The sequence below is a fragment of the Melopsittacus undulatus genome, assembly GCF_012275295.1.
Source record: "Melopsittacus undulatus isolate bMelUnd1 chromosome W unlocalized genomic scaffold, bMelUnd1.mat.Z SUPER_W_unloc_3, whole genome shotgun sequence".
Taxonomy (NCBI): Eukaryota; Metazoa; Chordata; class Aves; order Psittaciformes; family Psittaculidae; genus Melopsittacus; species Melopsittacus undulatus.
This window is the reverse complement of record NW_022993945.1, coordinates 107,265-131,762: the sequence shown is the minus strand read 5'-3', so window position 1 is coordinate 131,762 and position 24,498 is coordinate 107,265. Positions and strand designations below refer to the sequence as shown.

Below are 24,498 nucleotides of genomic sequence, written 5' to 3'. Positions count from 1 at the left end.
CTTGAAGTCATGTCATGTTTGTAAATAAACCCACAGTAGCATCAAGCTGAAGAGAGGAGACACGATCAGCTTACTAGGACAACTCTGAGCATAAGCATATGCAAGTAAAGTCCAGGCTACATGAAATTAAAAATTAAGAATAAAGAAAAGTCAATGCATTTACCAGTCTTTATCACTTCCCCCTCCCCCCCAAAAAAAAAAAAGCTTTCTTTTGTTCCTTGTTCAGATCACAAAATATTGGGGGGGAAGCAGCCGATGATACAACACACACACAGACACCAGTCCATCATAAATGAGAAAAAGGTGTAGTGACACTGAACTGCATAACATAAGCAATAAGCATGTGCACATTTTCAAGTCCTAAGAAGCAGCCATGGCTTTTCTTGATTCTTTTGAAACACATGACTGTATGCTAATAAGGCTGCTCCTAGTATGTGCCCCTATTTAAAGGAAGGGGCCTCAGGTCTTCAAGCATGTGGAAATGTCCTATGATGTGCTGTAGGTGTCAAAGCATGATCACAGGTTATTTTCATTTATTCACCGTACTCACAAGAGCAGTACTACTTCCTTTAAAAGCAAGTCTCCACTATGACAGCTTGATCTTCAACATAGCAGGTATGACTCAAAATCAAGTCAAGTCAGCTTTTTATGGATTCTTTCAATTAGAGGGGCAAGATGGTCTCTCATCTGTAGACTGATCTGGGTTTGGATCAATCTAAGCAAAAGAGAAAACAAACAAGCAAAAAAAACATCCCCCCAAAAATACACCAAAAAAAATCCCCCCTCCCCCCCAAAATACCAAACAACAGAACAGCCACAACACAGTGCATTTCAGAATCAACTCAAAAATTCACAAGTTTAAGACAATTATAAAGATATATGACACTCCCAGTACAAAGGTTATTGAAAGAATGGAAAACCTAGTCAGACAATACTTTGGATAAAAATTAATAGAAATATTAATATTAAATACAGTAGAAGACTTTAAACTACAGGTTGATGGTAATTTAAGGACAAGCATGAATAAATAAAAATACTGCTTTACTAGCACAGAAGCCTTTTGAATTATCTGATATATAAAAAAATACTTGACATATCACTAGAAACATAAGAAATAATTTGAGAGAAGCAGAGAAGTTTTACTTGAAAAGGTAGAAAGTTATCAATACAAAACATTATACCTTTTGATTTAAAAGTAACTATTCATCAAATATCCTATGGGATGTTTCAAGAAGTTAATGTTTTAAACCTTACCTTTTTTACAGAAGAAGGGATACAGCCTGCTAATATAATTCTCAGACTGAATGATAAGAACAGTTTAAGTGTACAGTGCACCTTTTAAAGAACATTGCATTAGTTAACTTCATATAGCCTTTGTTTGGTGTTTGGTTGTTTTTTGGGGGCTTTTTGGTTTTGTTTTTGGTTGTTTTTTTGGGGGGGTTTTGTTGGTTTAGTTTTTTTCTTTTGTTGATTTTTGGGGGGGGGTTCAATTTTCGCTTTTGTTTCCTTAAAAAAAAAAAAAGCTTCTTTTTAAATCTTAAAACACCTAAAATGAAAAGGACTTATGAATTGTACTCTAGAGTTAAGCAATACCATAGTTGTGGGGTTAAAGCCTAGCACACTGTCCTTAGTTCAGCAGTAGCAGTCATTTTTCTCCTTCTTGGTAGCTGGGGCAGTGCTGTGTTTTGACTTTTGGTCTGAGAACGGTTGCTGATAGCAAGTATGTTTTGAGTTACTGCTCAAATGTTTGGTTTGTCCAAGGCCTTTTTCTGAGCTCATGCTCTGCCAGGGAGGAGGGGAGGCCGGGAGGAAGGAGAGACAGGACACCTGACCCAGGCTAGCCATACCATAGCACGTCATATCCAGGATGTAACCGAGAGTTACCGGGAAGGGCTAGAGCTCTGGGGGATGGAGGAGATATCGCTCGGTGCTCGGTCAGGCAGGGTGGGGTGAGTTATGGGTCGGTGGCTGGTGAGGTGTTGTATTCTCTTCACTTGTTATTGGCTTTATCATTATTATTTGTAGTAGTAGTAGCAGGAGTGATTTGTGTTATGCCTTAGTTATTAAACTGTTCTTATCTCAACCCGTGGGGGCTACATTCTTTGGATTCTCCTTCCTAACTCTCCGGGAGTTGGGGGAGCGAGTTAGCGAGCTGTGCGGACTCGGTTTAAACCATGACACACACAAAAAAATGCCCTTCTGCCCGCTCATTAGCACAGCAGTGTTTCAAGGCTGGGATCCTGCTTGGGAGGTGGGGAGGAATCAGGCAACAATGCTATTTTCCTGAAGTGAGTGAGTCAAGATAAAATTTGTCCAGGGGGCGTTTTTGGCTTTTGTCCTATATCCCTGCTTTTTCTTGAAAAAGAAACGTGAAAAGCTTTGAAATTTTCATTTCATCCATGGTCATCTCAGTGGCTGCATTTCTAGATCTGTAAAGGCCAAAAATGTTGAAGAGCCATGTACTTCAGAAACTTAAGTTAGAAATGAATACCAGTTTGCCACTTTTCTACATGAAGCTTCTGAAAGCCCTACATGCACAAAACTTAAACATACATGCAAACAAAACAGTTTAATGGTCGCTATAAAATGTTAGTATGCAGTAGAGGTGAAAGAGATGAAACCTTATTTTCTGATTTTTAATACATAAAAAAAAATAATTTATAGAATTGTTTGGGTTGGAAGTGACATCATCAACTAGATCAGGTTGCCCAGAACCACATCCAGACAGCCTCAAATATCTTCAGGGATGATGCATCCAGCACCTCTCTGTGCAGCCTGTGCAAGTATTTTACCACCCTCATTGCAAAAAATTTCTTCCTCACGTCCAGCCTGAATTTTCCCTCTTTTAGTTTAAAACCATTACTACTCATCCTATCACAAGAGGCCCTGCTAAAAAGTCTCTTCCCATCTTTCTTATAAGCCCCTTTTAAGAACTGAAAGGCTGCAATATGATGCCCCCAGGGCCTTCTCCAGGCTGGACAACCCCAACTCTCTCAGCCTTTCCTCATAGGAGAGGAGCTCCATCTCTCTGATTATTTTTGTGGCCCTCCTCTGGATCCTCTCCAATAGGTCCATGTCTTTCCTGTACTGAGGACTCTAGAGCTGGATGAAGTACCCAAGGCACCTCACAGAGCATCCTTTAAATTTAAGGTTACAGAGCTGACAATGAAACAGGAACAAAAAAAAAAAATCAGACAAGCAGTACATGAATTAACATATTTTGACAGCTATACCTACTTCTGAATATAGGGGCGGAGGCAGAAAACGAAACTCTTGGATGTATGCAAATAATGGTCCTTGAAGTACTCTCTCAAAATCAAAAGCAGCTATAGGTACAAGGCTGGACTGTCTGTTCTCCTCTGTGACCCCTTCTGCATAGCTAGGAGGTGCTGAAGGAAGAAGGTATGTGCATAAGAAGTTGGTTTTTTGAACTGCATGTGAAAATATATACCATGGTTAATACTAAACTTTAATCACTTCTTAGTGATTCACCAGCAAGTGACTTCTTAAGAAAGCGTTAACAAAAAAGAGAGACTAGACTATGTCATCTTATTCCAGTATTAAGCTTACATTCAGAACCAGACTGAACACTGCTTATTGTGGCATAATTAGCCCCTTAAAATTTAAAGCACACTAAAGGTAACTTATTTCTGTACAGGTAAAAGTGACAAAACATTGCAATCCTCTGGACTCCTGTGGAGAGTGAAGGCGATAAGATTCACATGAAAAAGAGTTCAGGAATGAGTTCTGAGGCCATGGTGCTTTGACAAGCCCTGGGGCGACCAGTTGGGGCCTTGAAGGCCAGACAATGTGGGGGCTGTGAGAGGGTCTGCAACATTGTGATTGGACTATTTACCTGGAGAGTTTCACAGTGGCCAGTGAGATTAAATGTTGTATGTATGTGCAGGTTGGGAAAGTACTGAAACAAGGGGATAAAAAGGGCTTGGTGATAAGAAATGAGGATTTGAGTTTCTGCATCAACTTGAGTCCGTGTCCTGAAATGCCAGACTCCAAAAGTCTCCAGGTTTGACAGTCGTACTTTAAATATCCAGGATATTAGATATGTGAAAACAAAAGTAAGGAAATATATCATTCTTTCTTTAGCCATAAGAAATTTCCTATAGAAAAGAATATTAATTTTTCACAAAGCTACTAAGGCTGGTGAGAGACCCCCAGGAGCTGCTGTTACAGGTTGCAATGTCTTATAACCAAGGATATGATTGAGATACCACAGGTGGAAAAAATGAAGTTGTGCACAGATACAGTGGCATCCTGTACTTTCATTTCTGCCACCTTCCAAGGCTGCTGGATTTAACTGGCTGTCCTAGAGAGAAAGGCAGGGAGGGAAGAAACTCTGTTGTTCTACATCAGACAAGCAGGTGGCAAGAAAACATCCACAACAGACTTCCTGTAGGCTTTATGATGAAAGGATGTTCTTGACTCTGTTAACAAGACTGCAATGAATAAGGACAACAAAAAAAACAAAAAGAAAACCCAAATCCCAAAACCCCCAACCCCCCCCCAAATAAAACCCCAAAACAAACAAACCCAAAACCCAACAGATAGGCAAGTTGATTGGGATTTCTATTGTAAAGTTACCTTCTGGTCTTTCAGGCAGTGTCAGACCAAACCAATTCATGTTCATGCTACCCTGGCTGCTCAAGCTTGATGTTCTGCTACCAAATGCATGTAGAGGAATAGTACCAATGACCAGTGGTAAGTTAAGGAATAAATCCATGGCTCCTGGAATATCAACATATACCTGAAGAAAAATGAGACATGTATATGACTAAAATATGGAGTTTTATCAGCGCTTCATAAGTATTATGAAATTAACCTTGCTAGTTGGATTAAGGACAATAGAAAGGACTTCTTCAAATACATAGCAAATAAAACTAACACAAGAGGCAATATAGGCCCACTGTTGAACAAGGTGGGTACCCTGGAGACAGAGAATATAAAGAAGGCAGAGGTGCTGAATGCTTTGTTTGCCTCTGTCTTTACTCCTGCAGACCCTCCCTGGGGGCCCTAGATTCCTATAGCCCCAGAAGGAGTCAGGACAAAGGAGGAGTTTGCTTTGGTAGATGAGGATTGAGTTTGGGATCAGCTATGCAATCTGAACATCTATAAATTGATGGGTCTGGATGGAATACACCCATGGGTGCTGAGGGAGCTGGCGGAGGTCATTGCTAGGCTACTCTCCATCATCTTTGGTAAATTGTGGGGAATGGGAGAGGTGCCTGAGGATTGGAAGATAGCAAATGTCACACCAGTCTATAAGAAGGGGGACCCAGGTAATTATAGACCAGTCAGCCTTACATCTGTCCCTGGAAAGGTGATGGCACAACTTATTCTTGAGGCCATCTCTAGGCATATCAAGGATGAGGGGCTCATTAAGAACAGCCAACATGGTTTTATGAGGGGGAAGTCATGTTTGACCAACCTTACAGTCTTCTATGAGGAAGTAACTAGGTGGAGGGATGATGGTAGAGCGGTACATGTGTTTTTTCTTGATTTCAGTAAGGCATTTGATACTGTCTCCCACAGCATTCTCATAGATAAGCTAAGGAAGTGTGGGCTTGATGATCAGGTAGTGAGGTGGATCAAGAACTGGTTGAAAGGAAGAAGGCAGAGAGTTGTGGTCAATGGGGCAGAATCTAGCTGGAGGTCTGTAACTAGTGGAGTCCCTCAGGGGTCGGTGCTGGGACCAGTGCTGTTTAATATTTTCATCAACGACCTGGATGAGGGAACTGAGTGTACCCTCAGCAAGTTCGCTGATGACACTAAATTGGGGAGTGGCTGACACACCAGAAGGCTGTGTTGCCATTCAGCGAGACCTGGACAGGCTGGAGAGTTGGGCGGGGAGAAACTTGATGAAATTCAACAAGGGCAAGTGTAGAGTCTTGCATCTGGGGAAGAACAACCCCATGTACCAGTACAGGTTGGGGGTTGACCTGCTGGAAAGGAGTGAAGGGGAAAGGGACCTGGGGGTCCTGGTGGATAGGAGGATGACCATGAGCCAGCAATGTGCCCTTGTGGCCAAGAAGGCCAATGGCATCCTAGGGTGCATTAGAAAGGGTGTGGTTAGTAGGGCAAGAGAGGTTCTCCTCCCCCTCTACTCTGCCTTGGTGCGGCCACATCTGGAATATTGTGTCCAGTTCTGGGCCCCTCTGTTCAAGAAGGACAGGGAATTGCTTGAAAGAATCCAATGCAGAGCCACAAAGATGATTAAGGTAGTGGAACACCTCCCTTATGAGGAGAGGCTGAGGGAGCTGGGTCTCTTTAGCTTGGAGGAGACTGAGGGGTGACCTCCTCAGTGTTTACAAATATGTAAAGGGTGGGTGTCAGGATGATGGAGCTAAGTTTTTTTTCAGTGATATCCAGTGATAGGACAAGGGGTAATGGGTGTAAACTGGAGCATAGGAGGTTCCACATTAACATCAGGAAGAACTTCTTTACTGTGAGAGTGACAGAGCACTGGAACAGGTTGCCCAGGGGGGCTGTGGAGTCTCCTCCATTGGAGATATTCCAGGCCTCCCTGGACAAGTTCCTGTGTGATGTACTCTAGGTTACCCTGCTCTTGCAGGGGGGTTGGACTAGATGATCCTTTGAGGTCCCTTCCAACCCTTGGGATTCTGTGATTAGCCCAAGTTGTCTTCCTATGGAAGTTTCCCATGAGGAGCTTGTTTCTAATAGTCTCTTTAAGGGCCCATGCCCCTATAGAGACAAGGGCTCTTCAATTTAAGAGTTTTAACATGAGCCTTTACATGGCTTTACAGCTTTACAGCCTTTACAGCTTACTCATTAAATGCTTGCCTAGTTGACATACAACTCTTTTAAGAACTTGCAGTATTTTTAGTTTAGTTTACAGGATCTCCTGCCAGGCTACTAATACTAGAACACTATCTTTCTTTCTTAACTAATTATCACAAAATGCTGCAACAGGAATTTGTATGAAATGTTGGAAAGCTACTCATTCTAGAGAGTAAAACAAACCACTCAACATACCATCAGGGTGTACTCCACACGGATTATGCTACAGTCAAGGATTGAAGGGGAAACAGGGGGAATTTTCAACTGTTTGCCATTCCAGGTTTCTGTTTTGCCAGATGATAGGGATTCCCCACGGAGACTGGCAACAAGCTGTTTGACTTCCTTCATTTTCCCTTTGGCATAGAATGCTTGTGTTTGGTAAATAGTTGCCTTTGGCACCACCATACGCGAAGAGCAATTCTCAATCTCAGCAAAGATGTGAATTGATTCACCTGAAGCAAACAAAAAAAACACAAAAAACCCCACAAAATTTTACATTCTCTTTACATTTACAAGTCAACTTAGGAATACTATCACATTCTATAATCTTATAACACACTGGTTGCTGCTATCACTGCTCTACCCAGAAAAATATCCACTGATACTAACAGAAGCAAGATCCCCCATGAGCTGTTCTAAAAAAGAGGGGGGGGAGGGAGGCAGATGCAAAAAACCCAAACCAACAGCCAACAACAAAACAAACAAACCACACACCCCCAAAAAACCAAAACCAAACCACATAGCAGTTTAACAGTTGAGGCCCTTTAGCAATCTAGAGACACAAGTAGTGCTCTTTTGGTTAACAGAGTATACAGAGAAGACTGCTAAATACAGACTGAGGTAGTAAAAATACTGAAAACAATAGGTACAAGCTCTAGCTTTAGAATGGAAGGAAAAACTTATCCTGTAATTAGTTCTATTACATACCTGGGGTGTAGCCCTTTCTTTCAATTTTGGCACTTAAAGATATTGGGCCTGAAGTACAAAACCAACAACACAGAGTCTTCTCTTTTGTGCCTGCTTGGGGTGACTGCAAGAAGAGAAAAATACTGTTCATTAAATTAGGAGCTCTTGAATCTCTTCAGGTATTTAAATCAATACAATAAAAACCCCACAACTTTCATAATGCACTTATTACATCTTTTGACAAACAAACATACTTTCATAGGAGAAGTCTCAAGCAATTTAAAAAGTATTATACAGATGACTGTCCTAATTCCATTGCTGTATTAGTATTGCTTGTTCTGCCATCCTCCAATATTACAGCCATATTTAACAGCTTTTAATACTGAAACAAAACGAAACAAAAACTGTACAGCTTAAAAGAAAAGGCTTAATAGTCTACACATCCCAACATACTATTACAGAGCTTTTCAATTAACAGTAAATAAGAAAACATTTGTGCTTTCCATTAAGCTGTACTTCAGAAACAAAATAATTAGGCTAAACATTCTTGATAAGCTAAAATCTTGGTTCCTGCTGTTTCCTCGGTTTCTGAATGATCCTGTTTCATATATGTTAAAAAGACTTACTTTACACAATATCAGGATTTAGGGATTGATACAAAGCCCATTAAAGTCAAATGAGACACCTTTGATATTAATGGAGTCCTTGCAAGGACCCTTTGCAAGCCTGATTTTTTTTCACCCATAAACAAGAAACCTATTTCAGTGGACTTCCAAATATTTATAACCCCCCCCCCAAATTTGAATAAGGGATAAAATAAAGGATTTTCAGGCCAGACTAAAATCAAGTCCTCATTGAAAGCAGTTGTGATATTAAGGCTTTTATTAAAATGAAATTTCAGGAAAGAATTATATAGAATTGTGGCAATTTCTCCCTGCTGGTTGATAATTTCTGTACGACGGTTTTCTATTATGCACTGCAGTAAACTTTTTACTTTGCATTTTTAAGTTAGCAGTCTCTCACTAAAAAAAATTAAGAGTTGCACTGTTCCTTCCATAGGTTGTTCTTTATTTATAACTGAAGATGAAGAGTTCAAATTTTCTTCCTTAATGTAATTCTAGTATTTAGTATTATCAATTTAGATTGACAAATGCATTTTACATACCGTAAAAATCAAGCAATTCCAAGTACAGACTTAGTCTTCAAAATAGCAGTAGTTAAAGAGTTGCTAAATTTAAAAGAGGAGCTGTAGTTAAACTAGCAAATAAACATTAGGAAAAATTGCATGTTGATGTTGTTTCAGTTATTACATTTAATTATTTTTATGCCAGAAAGAATGGAGTAATTCTGTCATTTCTTACCAATAATGAAGGAGTATTGATATCTATATGCTCAAAGACTGTAAATTCCTTCTTTAATTTTACTGGTAGAAGCCAAGGCCTATGCAATTCAGCTTTCACCCAATAGCGCACACTGCCATGTCTGCCTTCGAATGAGGTAGCAAGTGGTCTGTACAGAAAAAAGGTCAAAGTTGAGTAAAGCTTTTTTCTCTTTCCAATAACAATACAATTGATCAGATTAGGAAATTAGCATGTAGAACTGTATTATTATTGCATCACAATAAGCACAACTTAATTGCAAAGTTTCCATATCTCAGAAAAATATAAGAATAAAGTTGGGAGAAAAATATCATCTCCAATTCATCCAACAGTAGCTTTGTAAAAGTTATAAGAATCATTTAAAGATTTGCGCTAGAAAATGCCAGAAGAGTACACATTCCCTTTAGACTTAAGAGGCCATTACCAAGAGTAGAATAAAGTATGCTATTTTAAGGTCAAATCAAGACCACCAAATACAATTAGCTTTAGTACCATCCAATTATTGTTTCGGCCATTGTATTCCATAAATAACTGTGTATTATTTCTTTAGCCAGTATCTCAGCAGTTCATAAAATGAAGGACATGAGATTTTTATATTCCAGTCACATCCAGTTAACTCTGACTTGTCTTTTCCTAAGATTTTTTTTTGCTTTTTTCAAAGGAAGAATATGCATTTTGCATTACATTTGAAATTCTTCATAATAAAAGATAAATTACAGGCAAAGCTTCCCTCTCTATCTTCCATAAGAAATAATACTAGCTATGCCAGTACTTTGCTAGAATTATTCTTTCTGCTACAGGTTTGTGTGGGGAGTGAAGGTGATAAAATTTGCATGGAAAAGCATTTGGGAATGAGCTCTGAGGCCTTGGTGCTTGACAAGCCCTGGGACAGACAAGTTGAGACACTGAAGTACAGGGAAGGTAAACAAGCAAGCCTTGGGAGGATGGGCCAGGATGTAGTTGTAGTGGGAATCTCAGCTGGAGGCCAGAGGATGTGTGGGTTGAGAAAGTCCAATCACAATGCTGCAGGCCCTATTTACCTGGAGAGTTTTACAGGGGCCAATGAGATTGAACATTGTATGTACATGCAGGTTGAAAAAGTAGTGAACAGGGGGATAAAAAGGGCTTGGTTGTAATAAAGTTGGATTTGAGTCTCCTCATCAACTTGAGTCCGTGTCATGAAACACCACAAATGGCACCCACCCAATGGAGCTTGAAAAGCAACTAGTCATCGATCGGGTGGCGTGGCTCAGCTGAACTACATGCTGAAAGGAAGCGAATTCAAACCATACAGGTTGCCTCTTGCAGAACAGGGGTAAGGGGCTGAGAACTATGGGGACTGCTTTAACAAAAGAGTAGGGAAATGTTCTCGAAGTTTTTGCTATAATTCTTAAGAAGTATGGGGAAAAAAGTTGATGAGGAAGAACGGAAATATATCCTTCTCTGGGCATCAAAAGTTGATCCATCTACTAATATTTATACCCCAGATATTTGGGATAAAATTAGTGTTAATTTGTGGGACTGTGCTACAAAAAAATGATAAAGTTGACGCCACAGGTTTGACATCTCTATTTGCACATCTGGAAGGCTTACTTTTTTTTTTGTTTGTTTGATTAATACAGATGAAAGGATTTTCTAATCAGTCCTCAATGTTTCATCCTGCCACCCTATCCTTTAAAGCAAAAATCAGTAAAGCCAGTCAGTATTTTGCCTTTTTCACCACTATTGCTTTGCATTGGGTCTGTCTGGGATGGAGTTAACTTCCCTCATAACAGCCCACATAGTGCAATGTTTGCATTTTATGGCTAGAACAGTGTTGACAACACACAGTTGTTCCAGCTACTGCTGAGCAGCACTGGCACAGCATCAAGCTTGTCTCTCAACATCCCATTCCCAAAGACCAACAGGCTGGATGGGGGCAAGAGGCTGGGAAGAGACAGAGACAGGACAGCTGACACAAACTGACCAAAGGGATATTCATAGAATCACAGAATGGTTTGGGTTGGAAAGGACCTTAAAGATCACCTAGTTCCAATCCCCCTGCCATGGGCAGGGACACCTTCCTCTAGATCAGGTTAGTCAAAGCCCTGTCCAACCTGGTCTTGAACACTTCAAGTGATGAGGCAGTTACAACTTCTCTGAGGAGCTTGTTCCAGTACCTCACCACAGATATTGGAAATGCTTCTTCCCAATGCCTGTCTTCATGGAAGAGGTGCCCCAGCCATCTCTCTGATCATCATATTCCATACCACATAACAGCACACTGAGCAAGAAAAGCTGGACAAGGCTGACAAACATTCACTGATATAGTGTTTGTCTTCTCAAGCATACTAATGATCTGCTCCCTTGGAAGTGGCTGGACATATGCCTGCTGACGGTAAGTAATAAATGCATTCTTATTTTTGCTTTTTTTTCTGTGTATGGCGTTTTTCATACTAAACTGTCCTTATTTCAACCCACAAGCTTGTCCATCTTATTTTCACTACCTGTCCTCTTGATGAGGGGGAGTGAGAGAGCACAACTGCATGGGGGGCTGACACGTAGCCAAGGTCAACCCATCACATTGGTTTTGTTTTAAATAAAATTTAGTAATATTTTCTGGATAAAAAATAGCAAAAAACAGTAAGAAGGCAGTGTTAAACTAGTATTCTTCAGGCCTTTTATTACCAGCTCCCCCATTATCAAAGACAGCTTCAAAGTTAGTCCTTCAAGTCACTTAAAAAGAACTTTAATGTTTTAATCAACATTTGTACTATTTTAGTGATCATCTATTTAATCTCAAACATATAAGAATCATAGAATAGTTAGGGTTGGAAAGGACCTTAAAATCACCTAGTCCCAACCCCCCTGCCATGGGCAGGCACACCTCACACTAAACCATACCACCCAAGGCTTCATCCAATCTGGCCTTGAACACTACCAGGGATGGAGCATTCACTACCTCCCTGGGCAACCCATTCCAGTACCTCACCACTCTAACAGTAAAGAATTTCTTCCATATATCCAATCTAAACCCCTGCTGTTTAAGTTTCAACTCGTTACCCCTTGTCCTATCACTACAGTCCCTAATGAACAGTCCCTCCCCAGTATCCCTGTAGGCCCCCTTCAAATACTGGAAGGCTGCTAAGAGGTCTCCACACAGCCTTCTCTTCTCCAGGCTGAACAGCCCCAACTTTCTCAGCCTGTCTTCATATGGGAGGTGCTCCAGTCCCCTGATCATCCTCGAGGCCCTCCTCTGGGACCAGATAAGATGCATCTATGGGGCCTGAAGAACCTGGCAGATGTAGTTGCCAAGAAAATATATATAATTTCTGGGAACTCATGGCTGTCCAGTGAAGTTCCTAGTGACTGAAAAGGGGGAAACAACACCCCCATTTTTAATAAGAGAAAAAAGGAAGACTCAGGGAACTACAGGCCAGCCAGCCTCATCTCAGTGCCCAGCAAGGTAATGCAGCAGATCCTCCTGGAAATCATGCTAAGGCACATGGACAATAAGGGGGTGATTGGTGACAGCCAGCATGGCTTCAACAAGGGCAAATCATGCCTGACAAATTTGGTGACCTTCTACCATGGGGCCACAGCATTGGTGGATAAGGCAAAAACAACTGACATAATCTACCTGGAGTTATGCATGGCATTTAACATGGTGCCACATGACGTCCTTGTCTCTAAACTGGAGAGACATGGATATGATGGATGGACCACTCAGATAAAGAACTGGATAAACAGTCACTCTCAGAGTTGTGGTCAACAGCTCTAGGTCCAAGTGGAGACTAGTGACAACTGGTGTTCCTCAGGGGTTGGTATTGGGACCAATGCTGTTCAGCATCTTTGTTAGCAACATGAACAGTGGAAATGAGTGCATCCTCAGCGTGTCTGCTAACAAAACCAAGTAGTAGGGAGCAGCGGACATGCTGGACAGAAGAGATGCCACCCAGAGGGACCCTTACAGGATCAAGAGGTGGGCCAGTGCAAACTTCATGAAGTTCAACAAGGCCAAGTGCAAGGTCTTGCATCTGGGTCAGGGCAATCCCAAGCACAAACACAGGCAAGACAGAGAATGAATTGAGAACAGCCCTGAGGAGGACTTTGGATTGTTGGCTGATGAGAAGCTCAACACAAGCCAGCAGTGTGCACTTGCAGCCAAGAAAGACAACCTGGGCTGCATCTAAAAGAGCATGCCCAGCAGGTCAAGGGAGGTGATTCTCCCCCTCTACTCTGCTTTCATGAGACCCCACCTGGAGTACTGCATTCAGCTCTGGGGCCCCCAAGCCAAGAGAGACATGGACCTGACTGAGCCCAGAGGGCCAAAAATATCAAAGGGCTAGAACAATTCTCCTATGAAGACAAGCTGAGTGAGTTGGGCTCCCTCAGCCTGGAGGCAAGAAAGCTCAGAGAAGACCTTATAACAGTCTTCCAATACCTAAAGGGGGCCTACAAAAATTTGGAAAGGCAGATTTTAAGAAGGGCATGTAGTGACAGCTTAGTAAGCTTTCATGGGATATAGCCCTAGAGGGCAGGGGGCCCAGACTCTTGGTTAATATTCAAGGATCACATGCTACAAGCTCAGGAGTGTTGCATCCCAACTAGAAGGAAGGGCAGCAGGAGGGCCAGGAGACCTCCCTGGATGGATAAGGAGCTGCTGAGAAAAATTCACCGGAAAAAAGAAGCTTATAAAGGGTGGAAGCAAGGACAGGCGGCCTGGGATGAATACAGGGATGTTGTCAGGGTAGTTAGGGACCAGGTTAGAAAAGCTAAGGCCCAGTTAGAGCTAAACTTAGCTAAGGATGTGAAAGATAAGAGGAAGGGATTTTATAAGTATGTAGAGGCTAAGAAACAGACTAGGGGCAACACAGGCCCCCTCTGGAAGCTTTCGGGAGAACTGGCTACACAGGATTTGGAGAAGGCTGAGGTTCTGAATGACTTCTTTGCCTCAGTCTTCACTGGCAAAGGCTCTGACCGCACCACCCAAGCCTTGGAAGGCAGACGCAGGGACTGTGAAAATCTAGACCTTGGGCCCACTGTACGAGAGGATCTGGTTCAAGAACATCTTAAGAACCTGAACATATACAAGTCCATGGGACCTGATGAAATCCATCCACGGGTCCTGAAGGAGCTGGTGAATAAAGTTGCAAAGCCACTGTCCATCATATATGAAAAATCATGGCAGTCAGGTGAAGTTCCTGACAACTGGAAAAAGGGAAATATAACCCCCATTTTCAAGAAGGGGAAAATGGATGGCCTGGGAAATTACAGACCAGTCTCACCTCTGTGCCTGGCAAAATCTTGGAATAGATTCTCCTGGAAGGCATCCTAGGGCACATGAAAAACAACAATGGCTTCACTAGGGGGAAATCCTGCCTGACCAATTTGGTGGCCTCCTATGATGGGGCTACAAAAGTGATGGACAGGGGTGGAGCAGTTGAAGTCATCTACCAGGACTTGTGCAAAGCGTTCGACACTGTCCCACATAACATCCTTGTCTCTAAATTGGAGAGACATCAATTTGATAGGTGGACCACTCGGTGGATGAAGAACTGGCTGGATAGCCGCACTCAAAGAGCTGTGCACAACGGTTCATTATCCGGCTAGAGACCAGTAACAAGTGGTGTCCCTCAGGGATCGGTGTTGGGACCGGTCTTATTTAACATCTTTGTTGCTGACATGGACAGTGGAATTCAGTGTGCCCTCAGCAAGTTTGCCGATGACACCAAGCTGTGTGGTTCGTTGATATGCTGGAGGGAAGGAATGCCATTCAGAGGGACCTTGACATGCTTGTGAGGTGGGCTGATGCCAGCCTCATGAAGTTTAACCATGACAAGTGCAAGGTCCTACACCTGGGTCGGAGCAATCCCAGGCACAGCTACAGGTTGGACAAAAAGGAAATTCAGTGCAGCCCTGTGGAGAAGCCTTGGGGGTGTTGGTCAATGAGAAAATAAACATGAGTCAGCAGTGTGCACTCACAGCCCAGAAAGCCAACCGTATCCTGGGCTGCATCAAAAGAAGCATGACCAGCAGGTCGAAGGAGGTGATCCTGCCCCTCTACTCTGCTCTTGTGAGACCTCACTTGGAGTATTGTGTACAGTTCTGGTGTCCTCAACATAAAAGGAACATGGAACTGTTGGAACAAGTCCAGAGGAGGGCCATGAGGATGATCAGGGGACTGGAGCACCTCCCATATGAAGACAGGCTGAGAAAGTTGGGGCTGTTCAGCCTGGAGAAGAGAAGGCTGCATGGAGACCTCTTAGCAGCCTTCCAGTATTTGAAGGGGGCCTACAGGGATGCTGGGGAGGGACTGTTCATTAGGGACTGTAGTGACAGGACAAGGGGTAACGAGTTGAAACTTAAACAGCAGGGGTTTAGATTGGATATATGGAAGAAATTCTTTACTGTTAGAGTGGTGAGGTACTGGAATGGGTTGCCCAGGGAGGTAGTGAATGCTCCATCCCTGGCAGTGTTCAAGGCCAGGTTGGATGAAGCCTTTTGTGGTATGGTTTAGTGTGAGGTGTCCCTGCCCATGGCAGGGGGGTTGGAACTAGGTGATCTTAAGGTTCTTTCCAACCCTAACTATTCTATGATTCTATGATAGGACAAGGGGAAACTGCTTTGAACTGGAAGAGAGGAGATTTAGATTAGAGATTAGGAAGAAACTCTTTACTATCAGAGTGGTGAGGCACTGGAACAGGTTGCCCAGAAAAGCTGTGGATACCCCATCTCTGGCAGCATTCAAGACCAGGTTGGGTGCAGCCTTAAGCAACCCAGTCTAGAGAAAGTTGTCCCAGCCTATGACAAGGGAGGTCAGAACTACATGACTTTTGATGTCCTTTCTGATGCTTACCAATTCTATTACTCTGTGATCCATTTCCAGACTCTCTGTTCCTTGATATTTAACCCACCTGCAACTTGTGTTTTAGCTAATTTCCATGTTGCTAACTCCTCTAGAATTCTTTCCTTCACAATGTATAGATTAGACAACTCAAAACTTGTGTGTGCATGTGGCAGTTTACCTTAAGACTACTGCTATCATTCCTGCTTCATCTTTGCTTTCAGAGATAAATAGGATTAGATATGGGAATGTTTCTTGCTTCATCCACCCATCCATTTGCTTATTTACATCCTGGCTTTTTGTATGAAGGTCAGCCTGAGTACATCCTGCCATGGTTTAAGCCCAGCCGGTAACTCAGAGCCATTTAGCCACATGCTCACTCCCCCCTTCCTCCCCCCACTCCCAGAGGGATGGGGAGGAGAACTGAAAGAATGTAACTCCTACAGGTTGAGATAAGAACAGTCCAGTAACTAAGGTATAATAGAAAGTTACAACTACTACCACCAACAATAAGGTGAGAGAACACAATTGCTCACCACCTGCCAACTGATACCCAAGCCAAGCAGCAATCTGGGCCTTCCAGGTAACTCCTCCCAGTTTATACACTGGGCATGATGTGCTGTGGTATGGAATACCCCTTTGATTAACTTGAGTCAGGTGTCCTGTCTCTGCTTTCACCCAGCTTCCCCTCCTCACTGGCAAACCATGAGACAGAGTCTTTGATCAGAGTAAGCATTACTTCGCAACAACTGAAACCATTGGTACATTATCAGCACTTTTCCCAGACTAAAGTAAAAAACACAGCACTGCATCAGCTACTAAGGAGAAAAATGACTGCTACTGCTGAACCTATGACAACATCCCAACCCAAACAAAATCCTCTTATTTTGTTCAAATGTGGTTAAGCTTGCCACATCTGGTTCAGACTGAGTCTAAACAGTTAGGCTGTTATCACTAGTTCTGATGGCCTTTATGGCTCCAGTAAAATCTTGTTTCAATTAGAAGATACCTTTGCAGGACTCAAATGACAAACTCCCCTCCCTTCTCCTGTGAATGATTAAAATACTACAAGACTTAATGAGTCAACAGACCTCAGTCAAAAGAAAGAGTAACCAACTGGGCAACAAAGGGTTCATGTTTTGTGAGAAGCTCTTAACCAGTTTAAAAACTACCTCTTCAGTTTAATGAAATTATGCCATCTATTGCATGCCTGAGCACAACTCCTACTACCATTGAAAAGGTTTTCCTTCCAGCAACAATAATTTTTCTTGAGCAGGTATGTACCTTAGCCTTCTCTCACAGAAGCTGTGCACTGCACATAAGTACTTACATCTGTGGAAGCTCAAAGCTGAATGCATATTCATGCCTTCCTGAATGAATGGTGTGAAGGCCTTCTTCAGAATTGTCATAATCTAGAAGGGAAAAACCCAATATACTATTCCACCTGTGAACATTTTACACAGCATAATATATTCTATAGGTTTCTTTTCCAGATTAAGAGGTATTTATACTTCCTTCACAAAGAACATAGTGTTCCAGAAACAAGTTTCTCCAGTCCATTTGTATTGGCTGCTAGATGTATGGCTTCAGAATTTTTAAGGTTAGGCGAGATCCCAAGATTGACACCTTGCATGAAAGCAGACATTAACCTGTTTTATATTTATAATCTTGGTACCAAGTACTGACATACTTGTAACTGCTGCTATTTCAAGGTCTGCCTCTGTTGTGGTTTAAGCCCAGCCGGTAACTCAGAACCACGCAACTGCTCTCTCACTCCCTACACATCCCCCCCCTTCCTCCCCCTACACCCAGAGAGATGGGGAGAAGAACCAAAAGAATGTAACTCCCACAGGTTAAGAACACTCCAGTAACTAAGGTATAACACAAAACCACTACTGCTGCCACTAATAATAATAATGATAACGGAAATAACCAGGGAAGAGAATATAACTGCTCACCACCTGCTGACAATACCCAGCCCAACCCAAGCAGTATTCTAGCCTTTCCGGGCAACTGTCCCCAGTTTATACACTGGGCATGACATGCTGTGGTATGGAATACCTCTTTGGGTACTTTGGGTCAGGTGTCCTGTCTCTGCTTCCTCTCAGCTTCCCCTCCTCCCTGGCAGAGCATGAGACTCAAAGTCCTTGGTCAGAGTAAACATTACTCAGCAACAACTAAAAACATAAGTGTTACCAGTGTTGTTCCCAGGCTGAAAGTCAAAAACAGCACTGCACCAGCTACTAAGAAGGAGAAAAATGACTGCTACTGCTGAAGCCAGGACAGCCTCAAAGATTTGCAATAGAAACTGGTTTCCAATATTATTTCTAGTTAAAATTGAGCTGTCTAATTGTATTAAGATCATTTAATACTGTCTGCTACATTAATAGAAGATAAATTATGAAATGTAATCTATCTGCTGCCTAGCAAGTACCAAAACTGGGGTTTTTTTGTTTGTTTTGCCCTTTTTTTTTTTAAAGTAGCACATAAGCACCACCTAGAAAGTTTAAACCATGACACAAATCCAGGGGGAATGGTGGCAAACTGTCCAATGAAGGTTTTTTAGAGCTATTAAAAAATAAAATAAAAATCAAAGTTAAGCTTGATTTTGCTTGGATAGCAGACACAACCATTTCCCAATTTCAACAAGAAAGCAGACTGCATTTTATAGATATGATTCCTTGTATTGCTTTAAATGCTACAACAAATTTGTTGTTTGCTGTGATAAAACTATCATGAAACCAGAAACATATGATTCCAAAGCAGAAAATTATTGAGAAAACAACTGAACATCTCATACACAACGGTTGTGCAATAAAAACATAGTGGGATTACGTAAAAGACATTGTTAATTATTAACTTTGTTATCTATTGTTAATAGTCTGAAACATTATGAAAGAACATGGGTACATTTTAAGATTTTTTTGTTTTAGTTCCCATTGTCATTACTAAAACGCTGATGCTCCAATTTCTTTAGTGCACCAGAAATGCTGAAACAAAACTTATGCAAAAAAAAAAACCACAAAAACCCAAAAAACAAACAACAAGTGCCACAAACAAACTAGAACCCTGCTTACACAAATGCATACTCAGTGCATAACGTTATGAAATAAGACATTTCAATACACTATAAGAACAAAATGTGTATACAGGTGGGGTGTGGGTTGTTTTCGTTTAAAAAAAAATACCTGGAGGTTTTTGTTTGGGTTTTGGGGGGTGGGTTTATAAATTAAAAAATAAAAACAATATAGTCTTTCCCTTGCACATAAGTTTTTTCATCTTCTTCACCTCCTTCCTGACAGATCAGCAGTCCCATTGAGCCTGAGCAGCAGCAGAACTAAGCTGTCAATCACAGACTAAGCTGAAGCAGGAGATGACTGGTCTAAATGGACACAAGCAGGATATGTCAGCCACTCTCATACATACAGTATACATTATACCCCACTATATTTGCTCAGCAACTCTGCTCACAGCCTAGCCTGACTACTGCACAAATAAGGAAGGAGGGGCACTACCCATGCCTCACCATCAGGCCTCCCCATACCACAGGGCCATGCTGCTGGCTTGCCCCAGCTTGCCCTGTGCTACATGCAAGATGACACCCCAATCCTACAGTTCTCAGGAGCATGTGCTGACCATTAGTGAAAAGCTATAACAGCCCTGGCTGGGGGCACAGGAAGGGAAAAACTACTCAGTGAAGGGATGTAAGAAGCCCTACCAAGGCCCCAATTGGATCCATTGTTTGTGTGTATGTGAACAAACAGGCAGCAAAGGAGAAAGCAGTAACTGCTGAATTGAAACACCCCATACCCAGGGTTCTCAGCAAGGTAAATTTGTACTTCACAGCTAGTGCCGTCCCATACCATATATGCTCCAACTCCTCAGGGAGGAAGGTCCTGGAGCACCCCCAACCCCAAAACGGGGTGGCCTCCCGAGTGGTCAAAGCCCATTAGTACGGGAACCTCCCCCTCAGCCTCACTCTTCTCCGGCATCCCAGCTCCCTATAATCAGCTGCTGGCATCAGTTTAGCAACAGGTTAACAAACCCCAGCAAGCCAATAACAAGGTGTAGTCAGGGAGTGGCCTTCTGGACTATGCTAGGGTACTAGGTATTGAGGCAATTATTCTAAATCCTGCCCCTGCAGCCGAGGGAGGGGCAGCAGTAGTCCCGGGACAACTGCTTAAATTTTTACATGATACACATGCAGCAGTGCGCAACCTGACTAGCTTCTGGTGTCAGATCTGTCCCACTTTTTGTTTCCTTCCCAGCCAAAATGAGGCACCTACTATCACGGTCAGCATTTGTATCTACATTCCATGTGCAAAGTCACTGATGCTGCTTTAAGCAGACAGTATGGGGTTGCCCTCCTACTTGTAAGTATGCGTCATGGTTTAGACGCATCCAGTAACTCGGTATTGCACAGATGCTCACTCTCCCCCTTCCCCCCACCCCCAGCTGGTATGGGGAAGCAAATGGAAAGAATCTAAAACCCGTGGTTTGAGATAAGAACAGTTTAGTAACTGAAATACAGTACAATATCAATACTAATAGTCATGATAAAGGAAATAAAGGGTGATAATATAAAACTAAAAGGGAAAGGAAAAGATAAACCACAAAAACCAATAAACAAGTGATGCACAAAGCAATTGCTCACCACCTGCCAGCCTACAGGCAGCCCAACCTGAGCAGTGATCTGGACCATCCAGGTAACCCCCCAGTTTATATACTGGACATGACGTGCTGCAGTATGAAATACCCCTTTGGCTAGTTTGGGTCAGGTGTCCTGGCTCTGCTCCCTCCAAACTTCTTGTGCCCCTCCTCACTGGCAGGGCATCAGACACTGAAAAGCCTTTGACTTAGCCTAAGTGCTACTTAGCAACAACTAAAACATAGGTGTTATTAGCTTTATTCTCAGACTAAAGTCAAAACACAGCACTGTACCAGCTGCTAGGAAGAAAATTAACTCTATCCCAACTGAAACCAGGACAGCATACATCCTACTATGAATGACTCACACATGCTTGTACATTTCTGTTATTTGCAAAACAGAGGTGAATGAACTTTCACAGAGAATTATTTGTAAGGCAGCAATACAAAAAAACATTTGAGCTCAAAGCAACCATATGAGTGTCTTGTGCTTACTTACATCACAGTCACATAAAAAAAAAACACACACACACAAAACCCACACACAACTCACCTCTGCTACACTGCTACTTAAGAGCTGCTTAATAAAATGCTCAACCTACAGTCAAATCAGAGGAAACTCTGCAGTAAATTTGCTGCATGTAAAAAAAAAAAGTAACACAAAAATGCCAGCCCAAACTACGTTTTAATGTTTTCTTGTGCTAGGAATTAAGTCATCACCACCACCTGACAAGTGCAACCAATCTATAGAGATTACTCCTTCCCCTCTTTCCAGGACTAGTCCCAAACAGAATTGAACCACTTCTAACAAAGGACTGAAACTTCATAAAAAACAAGCTTAGAGTCCCGTATACTTTCACAAGGTAACTATGCAAAAAATAGATTAGCAAATTTAAGACCCATAATCCCACTCACAATGCAATACCCTATCTCTATACCCTAAATAAGGGCATTTGCAGGATACTTCCCATTTATATAGGTGCTTAACAGACCAGGTTTTCACTGAACGCAGGTTCCAGAACGCCACAATTTAGAAGCAACACTCCAGTTGTACAACTATGATCTCTTATTTGACTTTTCAGACAGATTTTTACATTTAGGTCCCCCATCGAGAAGTTTAACAAAAGAAATTAAAAGTCCTTTACACATTCAGAATAAAGGAAGAGATAAAAAATTACAAACAAGATGCTGATAGCATGTCAAAGTAAGCCATAGAGAATCTGATCTGCCAACAATAAACCAATCATAGAAGTCATCATACATCAGTCTGAAGCTCAGACCTGTATCTATAACATGTCAAAGTCTGGCATTGTTTTAATTACACTTATTATTCCATAGGATGCTATCAAGAAAGTAATTTACTGCATATATGATTTTATTTTTTCCCAAAGAAAAACAAATCCCACTAGTAGAGCTATTAAAAATTTGTGATAAACACATAAATGTATTGGCTTTTGCAATTCATAGATGTGATTATGTGGACATAACTATACGAGTTTATAGTAACAAAAACAAAGCTCAATAAAGACATAAGATGAGCAAACTGGAGTCATATAGTAGAAGAATCTGTAAAGTTAAAAAGAAGAAGGGGGGGGGGGTTGCATGCTTGATAGAAGAAAAGCTAGTGCCTGTAAAGTATAGAGTTAAAATACTTTTTAGCTTAACTTAGGTTGTAGAAAGAGAATTGTTGTTAGCTTGTGGAATTTAGTGGCCCCACTAAATGTGAGTTAACTGTTTCACACTGGTCCTCTAAAGTATCTTTAGTTTTAAAGAACAATGTTTGTGTTGTAAGTCTGTGGTGAGATAACAAGATTTAGTGACCCCACTAAACATGAATGAGTTATTTCACACCATCCTTCTACTTATCAGTTAGTTCAAAGACAGAGCCTCCCAAACATCTGCTAGCTTGGGATACTCCTGTCCTGCTATAAAATTTGCAGGAAGGTCACACTGTTTCAAATCTTTGTTAGTTACCAGAATAATTACAGATATGGCTGGTTTTAGCGAGTTGTGTAATTACTGGGGCGTCCAACTGGGCCAAAGGTGAAAAGCACACTGTGAGGAAGACTGCTTACTTCATCTTGAAGACCCCTACTCACATGAGGAAGACTGCTTACTTCATCCTCAAGACCCCCGCCCACAATTATTGAAGAGCAGTGCGTAGACGCCAAGAGGAGGGGACTTATGATAATAAATTACTGGACTTAATTATAATGTTCCCTGCCTATATGCAGGGATTATAAATATGTATGTGACTAATGGAATTGTGAAAGTATATAAACCTGTAACAAATACTAATCATTCGCGCCTCTGGCTACGGTCATGCCCCCAGCGCTGTTTGCTTTTATTGTCTTTGTCCCTTAATAAAACCTTGTTATCTTGTTTAGAGAAGTGGATTCGTATTTCACAAATGCAAACCCATATGAAAAGGCTGTGTTAAAAGGCAGGCATTTTAAAAAATTCCCTGTTCGCAGCTACCTTGAAAACACACCTCATCATGGTTTTAATACTAAGTAAACATACAAATAATTAAAACAAACAAATAAACAAAAAAATCCCAAACAGCCTAAGAACATAACCAACCTTTAGAAATAGTGAATTCTACAGAATTACATATTAAAAAAGGATAAACCAAGAAAGTGCAAAAATATGTCATTGTCTGAGAAAATGTCGTTCTATAGTTACTGAATAAGTGAAACACTTACCTCTTTCATGCCCGAATAGAACGTCCTTACAATTAAAATACTCTACTTCTTCAGTATAATTTTGTGTATAAGCAGTGTTGGATCCAGCATTTCTAGATTCAGTCCAACGTACTTTCGCATATCCTCTTGCATGGATTTTAAGAGATTTTAGTTTAATTTCCCCGGAAACTTCTAAACTAACCCTTCCTGAGACTGTGTCTCCGCTAGAATAGACAGGGATACTGGTAGCATTGAGACAATCAAAGCTTATCGTTAAACTCTTCACCTTCCCCAGGACCATATTTTACAATGAAGTACAAGAAATATACTGAAAAAGGGAATTAAAAAAAAAAAAGAGAAAGAGAAAAAAAAGGTCTCATGAAAAACACGATTTTCACTCTACAGTGATCAACACCCCCACCACACAAAAAGCCTACCAACGAGATCAACGTATCCTTGTAGGACAAACGCTTCATCAAAATTACTGAAAATACCGCAGCAAAAACCACCCAACCCTGCAATCTCCTTAAAAAGCCACAGAGGCCCACACGCTTCCAGCTCACTAAGAGCAGCTTTGAGAAAAACAGCTCATCTGCGCATGCGCGAACAAATTCGTGGCGGCGGTTTCTTTTGTTACTTGTGTGTACATTTCCTGTCCTGTGTGCTTTTTCCTATGTTATTGCTTCTGTCTCGTACGAAGAATTGCGGCACTCCCTAGTGGAATCAGGGTTTCACTGCGACTTTGCGCTGTGATGCAAAGAAGAATGTACTGAAGAAACTGAAAGATGTCTGTGGCCGGGGATGTGAGGACTCCTTAACCGGAGAGTTTCGACGTGACGTCTCGTCTCCCTGCCTAGCACGGTCTGGAGACTCTGGCTGTTTAGCCGGGAGGTGTCGCAGAAGGAACTAGCAGCTGAAATCGGGTAGTTGGATGGTGAGGGCCGGGCTCCAGCGTCTGGCCGCAGCCGGCACGGGTTCTTCCACTCTGCCATGGGTTGCCTGGTTAACAGCAAGAAATAGCAAGTGATCTGTCAGGAAAATGCTTGGCATGTCGCTCAGTTACAGACCTCACCCAAAGCTTTTGTTCCTGAAGCGATTAGTCCTGATGTTATAAAGTACTCGGATAAAATCAAAGAATCAATTGAGTAACATAATATATATCAATTTATTACAATAAATTTGGCAAGCGATAGCAAGCAAAACAGCGCTGGGCGGCAGAGGAGCCTCTGCTCCACCAAAGGCA

General features: G+C 41.8%; 1 protein-coding gene across 1 annotated transcript; it reads right to left on the bottom strand.

Moving 5' to 3' along the window:
- Nucleotides 1–658: 658 nt before the first annotated feature.
- On the bottom strand, nucleotides 659–23,761 carry LOC117438247 (arrestin domain-containing protein 3-like). The gene is made up of 9 exons (XM_034073766.1): nucleotides 23,693–23,761; nucleotides 23,277–23,583; nucleotides 17,255–17,336; nucleotides 9,081–9,228; nucleotides 7,741–7,843; nucleotides 7,009–7,265; nucleotides 4,600–4,762; nucleotides 3,238–3,389; nucleotides 659–715 (listed from the first exon to the last, which is right to left on the bottom strand). The coding sequence occupies exons 2-9, from the start codon at nucleotides 23,554–23,556 to the stop codon at nucleotides 659–661; spliced, it is 1,242 nt and encodes a 413-aa protein (XP_033929657.1). The 5' UTR covers nucleotides 23,557–23,583; nucleotides 23,693–23,761.
- Between the last annotated feature and the right edge of the window lie 737 nt (nucleotides 23,762–24,498).